This window comes from Hipposideros armiger, unplaced genomic scaffold (assembly GCF_001890085.2).
Source record: "Hipposideros armiger isolate ML-2016 unplaced genomic scaffold, ASM189008v1 scaffold_621, whole genome shotgun sequence".
NCBI lineage: Eukaryota > Metazoa > Chordata > Mammalia > Chiroptera > Hipposideridae > Hipposideros > Hipposideros armiger.
In genome coordinates this window covers 690,812-698,578 of record NW_017731971.1, presented here as the reverse complement: position 1 = coordinate 698,578, position 7,767 = coordinate 690,812, and the positions used below count along the sequence as shown (strand labels likewise).

At 40.0% G+C, this 7,767-nt stretch overlaps 1 protein-coding gene across 2 annotated transcripts in view; it reads left to right on the top strand.

Annotated features, from left to right (window-relative positions):
- GOLPH3L (golgi phosphoprotein 3 like) overlaps nt 1-7,767 on the top strand; it is a 42,146-nt gene that overhangs the window by 26,427 nt on the left and 7,952 nt on the right. For both annotated transcript variants that reach the window (XM_019625383.1, XM_019625382.1), the window contains 2 exons: nt 4,833-4,964; nt 6,149-6,263. In XM_019625383.1, the coding sequence (XP_019480928.1) occupies nt 4,833-4,964; nt 6,149-6,263 (247 nt within the window). The remainder of the gene's footprint in view (nt 1-4,832; nt 4,965-6,148; nt 6,264-7,767) is intronic.

Sequence of the window (7,767 nt, the reverse complement as noted above, 5' to 3'; positions counted from 1 at the left end):
GGCCGGCCCTCTAATCTTTTTTCTTTATGTTCCTCAATCTCAATAATTTTAATTGTCCTATCTTCAAGTTTGTTCTTTCTTTTTTCTCAAATCTGCCTTTGAATCCCTCTAGTGAATTTTTCATTTCAGTTATACCTTTAGCTCTAGAATTTAAGTTTTCTGTCTCTTTATTGATATTTCCATTTTGTTCAGACATCATTTTCTTGATTATTTTCCCCCACACCTTTTTTTAGTTCTTTGAGAATCTTTAAGATAGTTTTTTTGTTTGTTTGTTTGTTTAATCTTGTCCTGATAATTTTTACTTGGAATCTGAAATTTTGGTTTAAAATACATTTAAGATAGTTTTAAAGTCTTTGTTTGCTTGGTGTACCATCTGGTCTTTGTCTGAGACAGTTTCTGTTGGTTTCTTTTTTCCTTTGGCAACCTGATATCACTATCACTGAAACAGAAGCTTATATGATCAGGAAGAGATGAGAAAACAAAGAAAACGTCCCTCCAATTGCTCTAATACTAGCTGAAATGTTTGCACACCTGTTGAGATTCATAAAGTCACCAAGATTATATAAAAGTTATACCTAAGTAAATTATATATCCTGAAGTTATAATTTAACCTTAATTAGGAAGCTAAGCTGTATAAAACCAAGTATTAATAAAAAAAAATTTTTTTTAAAAACTTCCTCAAGTTAAAAATATGACTTGAAGTAACCATGAGACAGGCGTTGGAGGGAACTAATCCCAGCTTTGAGTCTAAGATCAGGCCTTCAGGAAGTTTGGCTCTGTCTGTGAATATTTATGGTTGGAGCTGAGCTTTTGCCAGGTTATCATATTTCATCATAAATTTACGCTTTCAAGAAACATTTATTGAGAAACACTATCAGTCAGATAGTAGAGGAATTTCTTCTTAAGGAATTTATAGTCTACTGAGGGCAAACAGTTTATTGCAATGGGATATGAAAAATGACGGGAGGAGTATATATACACAGGCACACCCAGGTGAGGAACCCAACCCAGAGGGTGGAGCCGAGAGAAGGACAGTGTTAGAGAAGGTTATATGGAAGGAAGGTGTGAGCCCTGTACTTAATCCTCAAGAACAAGGAAGATTTAGGAGAAAAAAAAGAGTACTGGTTCTTCTAGACAGAACTGTGTGCAAAGACCAGTAAGCAAAAAGGATGCATTAAGAGTACTTAAAATAGTTCCGGACAGGTAAAGCATGGTGTTCTAGGGCAAAGAGGCCAGAGTGACTAATAAGCAGCGTCCTGGTATGAGTGCTGCACTGAGGAATTTGGACTTGACTGAAAGGAGCATTTGAAGATTTTTAAGCAGGGGGAAGGGAGTTACATAATGAGATTTGAGCTTAAAGGTCATCTTGGCTATGGGGAAAATGCAATTAGAAGACCTCTGCCTCTGGCAATATAGTGGTCCTATATTAAGTCATGAGTAAACTTTTTTTAATGTATTGTTGGGCCTTTGGAAAGTAAAGGAAATCTTCAGCTCCACCCCTTCACCCGTCCCCCGCCAAACAAACACCAAAATTAAAATCCTGAAGGTGAGCAATAAACAGACATGAAAACCAGATTGCTCTGGATTAAACTGCCAATTCAGTCCAGAGATTCAGGAATTGGGTAGTCAGGAATAAAACTTGGGATTGAGATAGAATGGGGAAGCTAGGTATAAATGTGGTTCCCGTTGTGTGGCATTCCCCCATGTCTGTCTCTCAGGAGAAACAAATGCAGACCTTCCTGTTTGGAGGAAGACACCCTCAATTTAGACCTCCCACATCTCGCATAAGCACAAAATGTAGACCTCTTAATCAAATATCAAACATACAAAGAAACAAACATCCATGAGAGAATCAGCAGAAATAACAAATAATAGGTCTTTCAAGGACCTCAGATCAGACAATATAAAATATCTACTTCATTTTAAGAAATAAAAAGCATCACAGAATGAACAACAAAAAGAAGTGATCGCAGATGACCAGGCAAATGTGAAAAGTAACTACATAAAACTTATAGAAATAAAAAGTAGTTGAAATCAAAATCTCAGGGTTAGTTTAACAGATGTAGATGGAGAGAATAACTTGGAAGCCAGATATGAAATAACTCTTTAGCAAGCAATACAGAGACAAAGGAAATAGAAAATATAAAAGAGGTTAAAAGAGATGAGATTAGAATAATAAAGATTGAAGCCCCAGAAGGAAAGAAGAAAAACAGAAGAAAGCCAAAATTTTTAGAGATAAGAGCAGAATTTTTAAGAACTAAGAAATGAACAGATACAGGAAGCTTATACCAAACAGGATAAGTAAATTCACAATCACGTTGTAGGCAAACTGCAAAACACCAAGAGAAGATGTTAAAGTACCAAAGAAAAAAGGCAAATCACCTACAAAGAAACCACAATCAATAAGAATGATAGATTTCTCCTTTTCGACAATGGAAGCGAGAAGAAGAGGGCATAATATCTTCAGTGTGATAAGAGAAAACAACTTAGAATTTTATGTCCAGAGAAACTATCTTTCAAGAACGATGATGAAATAAAGCCATTTCAGATAAGCAAAATAGAGTTTCACTCAAGACTTTCACTCAAGGAAATTCTACTTTAGGAAAAAGGAAAATGGTACCAGAAAAGAGTCTGAGATGCCAGACGGAATGGTGAGCAAGGCACTTGGTAAGCACCTGAGTAAATCTAAACAAGTGCTACCTGGATAAAATCACGATGATGCTCATCTTAATGTCTAACTTGTGAGGTTAGAAAAAGAAAATATTGGTCAGCTAGGAGAGTAGCTAATATATTGATTCATTTTAAAAATAGATCTTGTATTAATTTTAATTGTCATGCATGTTAAAATGTCAAGGATAACTTTCCAAAAGAAAAGCGAGTGTATAATTTACAAAGCAGCAGAGAAAAAATACAATTAAAAAAAATGTTCAGGGCCGGCCGAGTGGCGCGATGGTTAAGAACTGGCTTGGGATGCCAGGGGCCCCGGTTCGGATCCCACATGCGAGGGCCAGTGACACTGCCCTCTACAGCTAAGATGCTGAACAACAGCTCAACCTGGAGCTGGGCTGCCGTGGGTCATCGGAGACAGCCTAGGCTGCAGTCCCTGTGGCAGTGGGTTGCCATGGGCTACCGTACATAGCCAGCAGCCAGCGTGAGCGGCCAGCAGCCGCAGTGAGCGGCCGTCCAGAAGCCGGCGACTGATCTGCCTCGCCCGGGAAGAGCGCAATGATGGTGCCAACTTGGGCCAGTGAAGCAACATCCTCCACAACTAGACTGAAGAACAAAAGGACAACTTGTCTGTTCCCCTTCCCCCAATTCCCCAATAAAAATCTTTAAAAAAAAAAAAATGATTTGCCTCTATTTAGCTTTGCGACCTCTGTCACATTATGTAACCTCCATAAGCCTTCGTTTCCTCATCTTTAAAATGTGGATCATAGTAATACCTTCCTTACAGGGTTGTTGTGAAGATGTAATTAGATAATGCATGCGAACAGCTTAGCCCAAAAATACTACATAGTAGGTGTTCAGTAAATATTAGACATAACTGCCCTTACCGGTCGTCTAGTTGTGGTAATGCTTTAAAGCCATGGTAGACCCTCCCTGCCAACATCTCACCCAGCTTCTCTCCAGCGAGAGGGAATGCTACACCCAGAGATAGCTGGGGAGTGTTGGACGTCTGATAACTTGGGTGGATCTTCCTTGTGATAGTCGTAACTCCTTGCTCAGAACCTTCAGGATTCAACAGTGCCTTTCAGTAAAAAGTTCAAAGCATCAGGGCTGGCTCCAGGTAACTCGACCTCATGGTTTCTCTTTAAATCCTTGAGTTAGATCTCTAAACATATTTGAGGTCCCTTTCCATGACACTTTAGTTTAAAATGTCACTTTGAAGAATAGGTGGAATTTGGACGATTTTCTTCATCTGGAAAACTCTCCCTCTCTGCCGATTCAACCTATTCTTCAAACTCCCAACTCAGGCCTCAGAAGAGTTCCTGGCTCCTCTAGTGCAAAAGTAATGTATAGTTTGAAAAACTATCATCTAAACCTAACTTCCACCAGTTATTCATGCCTGTCCCTTCTACTGCTTTTTCAGTTGAGCTTTTATTGAAATTTTATATTATCACAGAACTTGCCTCAAATTTGCATGGTCTTTTCCAGCCAGATTTCCAGCTCTTTAAGACAGTGGCTGTTTCTTACATGTCTTTTGGATCTTCTATGGCGTCTAGGGAAGGGAAACCAACATTTAAGTGCCTACTGTATGCCAGCACTGTGATAAATGCTTTCTTCTGTATAACGTCTCATTTGCTCGTCACAGCAAATAGGAAGATAGATATTGGTGTCCCCACTTTACAGATAGGGACATTGCACTTGAGAAAGTTCAAGTGATGTACCTAAGACTCTTAACTAACGTCAGCGGCAGAGCTGGGTTTCTACACCACCCATCAAAATAGCCTGCAGATAGTACATCTCTTGGAGGAGTAAAAGGTTCAAGGGGTTTATTCATTTGTCTGCTTATTCGTACCCCACTCTGAAATTTAGAGTGTCACAAAAAAAGATTTCGAAGAAGCCAAAATTCTTCTCAAAAATTAAAATTTGACATACCAATTACTAACTAACAGCCAAACCACAGTAATACACGAAGAGCTTAAAGCCGGACAGAAAATGATACAGGGTGGGGGATAAAGGGAATTACAGAGATTCTTTTCTCTTACTCTGTGCTTTGAGTTCATGTAATAGGATGCAAAACAAATCACAACAAAGTGGACCATCCTTAGGGTGCTTGCGGCAAGTCCATATCCCTTTCAGAACATTCTTTCTCTTTTCCCCTTTTCTAGGGTTACACATCTTTCTGGAATGACTGCATATCATCTGGCCTGCGAGGGGGCATCCTGATAGAGCTGGCCATGCGGGGTCGAATCTATCTGGAACCCCCTACCATGCGTAAGAAGCGCCTCCTAGACAGAAAGGTACAGCATCCTCTGTAGACATCCTCTTAGCTTAGCAAAGGGCAGGGGCCAGTGGTCCATTTTGGAGGCATAGGAAGGCTTGAGTAGTGAGACAAGATAAATTGCACTGACTCAGTTGTCCCATCGTCTGACCGGTCTCATTATCCTCTCCCAGAGGGAGAAATCAAGTAGACATAGTCTAAACGGGTTGCAAGAATTTCAGGCTTTTTTTCTTTTTATGCAGAAAAATCCCATGTAGGATGCTTTTGATTAGTCCTCCGTCTATAGCTACAGCTAGAACATTCTGAGATAAGAGTATTGTATGGGGGGACGCAAGCACGTGGGTCACTTGCAGTCTTTGCTTAACACCGGTCGTCCTCTGATAACCATCCAATGCCTCTCCTTCCACTTACTGTCCTGTCCAACATAGGAGCTACACTCCTGCCTCCATTTTTTTTACTCCTCGTTTGTGGACAACTTCACTGTCATACTCATCACTCTGCTGAAACCACATTCTTAGGCACCACCAGCTCCTTTTCAGTCTTTCGTAATCACTTTTAACCTACACGTGGCATTGCACACCCTTGACCACCTCCTCCTGCTGGAAGCTTCCTTCATTCTTGGCCTGCATTACTTGCGCCTCCGGCTGTCCCCTGTTTCCTGTACTCCTCCCTTCCTTACCAGCTGAGCCTCAGTGTGTATCCCTTTGCATGACGTCTGTCCTTCTGGAGGGAGCTTTTACCTTTACAGCTTTGTCGATCGCCTCCATGACAGTAACTCACAAATCCTAGGCCTGCCTTCTTTTTCTGCCTCAGGAACACATTTAACTGTTGGCTAGACATTTCAACTTGGCTGTCCCTTATCAGATAAAACCGGACTTGTCCAGTTTTCCCCCAAACTGTCCCTTTCCTGACTTTCCTATCTTTCCTAATTGTGTTACAAGTAGGTTTTCCAGACTCAAAGAATTATTATTGAACCTTTTCCCTATTATCATTTATATCCGGTTTGTCACTAATGCCCACGTCACATGTTCTTTTGGTCTCCCCACTGTCACCCCATCCTAGATTTTTAAACTTCTTGAGAACAGGGATGGTATTTTATGCTGCTCTGCATTTTCTACAACACTTCACCCATAATGTATATATGGCATAATGAAAGGTTTTGAGTTGAATGAACCAGGGCCCCTGTTTCTCCTTTCCTAAAAGGTACTGCTAAAGTCAGACAGCCCAACAGGTGATGTTCTACTGGATGAAACTCTCAAACACATCAAAGCCACGGAACCCACAGAAACTGTCCAGACATGGATAGAGCTACTCACCGGTAAGAGGGCTCAAAATGCGTCCGAAATCCCACACTTTGTAATCTTTATCCTACTCTTAAGGTCTGGAGAAGAAGCACAGAAATTCAAGGTGCTGGGTAAGATATACATGATTCACTGTTTAACTACGAATGAGGGACAGAAAAGGCGTGGCCAGTCAACACCGAAAGCTTTCCAAAGCGTCACCTTACCTCTGCCACCCTACCCCCTAAGCTCTGTAACAGTATTCTTCACAAGAAGTTTTTTTTGTTTTTGTTTTAAGCTGAGCCATCCTGCCACTTGTTGGCAGCTCAGCAGCAGCTCAGCTCGGGCTGGGAGTCAAACCGCTGTTGCTCAGAGCTCGCACTCTTGAGCGAGCTCTTAACCAACTGAGCCATTTGGCCGGCCCCACAAGAAGTTTTCTAACATCTTTATTGATATATAATTCACATACACATTGACCCATTCAAAGCATACATTTAAATGGGTTTTAGTATATTCACACAATCATGAAACCATCCATCACATTCTTCAGTTTAGAACATTTTCATCACCCCCAAGATAAACCTCATACTCAATAGCAGTTTTCCCTACATTTCCCCCCAACTCTGCTGCCCAGCTCTAGGCAACCGCTAATTTACATTTTGTCTCTATAGATTTGCTTATTCCAGATACTTTGTATAAATGAAATTACACAACTTGTGGATTTTGTGACTGGTTTCTCAAGATAATGTTTAAGGTTCATCCATGTATCAATATTTACTTCCTGTTTGTCTGTTTTTTTAAGGACAAGTTCAAAAACTTTAATGTGAGTCACTAGATCTATAAAATAAAATTTTAGGAAATTCTTCCACAGGACACTTTGAGGTCATAGCCACTGTCACCTTCTGAAACAGTTTTTTTTTAATTGACATTTTTATTGAGATATCTGTAGATACACGTGCGGTTGTAAGAAATAATGCAGAGAGATCTCTTCTATGCTTTGCCCAGAATCCCCCACTGGTAACACTTTATAAAACTATAGTATGCTATGACAACCAGGATATTGACATTGATACAATCCACCAATCTTACTAGAATTTCCCCCAGTTTTAACTTGACTCTTTTATGTTGCTGAATAATATTTCATTGGATGATGGATATGCCACATTTGTTTATCCACTCTCTACTTGGTGGACATTTGGGTCATTTCCAATTCTTGGATATTATGAATAATGCTGTTAACATTCATGGGCAAGTTTTTGGGTGGACATGTTTTAATTACTTTTGGGTATATAGTAAATTTTTTTTATTGTGGTAAAATATACATAGCATGTACCTATTGGCTATCTGTATGCCTTATTTGGAAAAACGTCTATTCAGGTTCTTACCCCGTTTGATTTTCTTTTCTGTTTTTTTGTTTTTTGTTTTTTGTTTTGGGTTTTTTTTAAAGATTTTATTGGGGTATTGGGGAAGGGGAACATTGTGTTTTTCCAGGACCCATCAGCTCTAAGTCAAGTTGTTGTCCTTCAATCTTAGTTGTGGAGG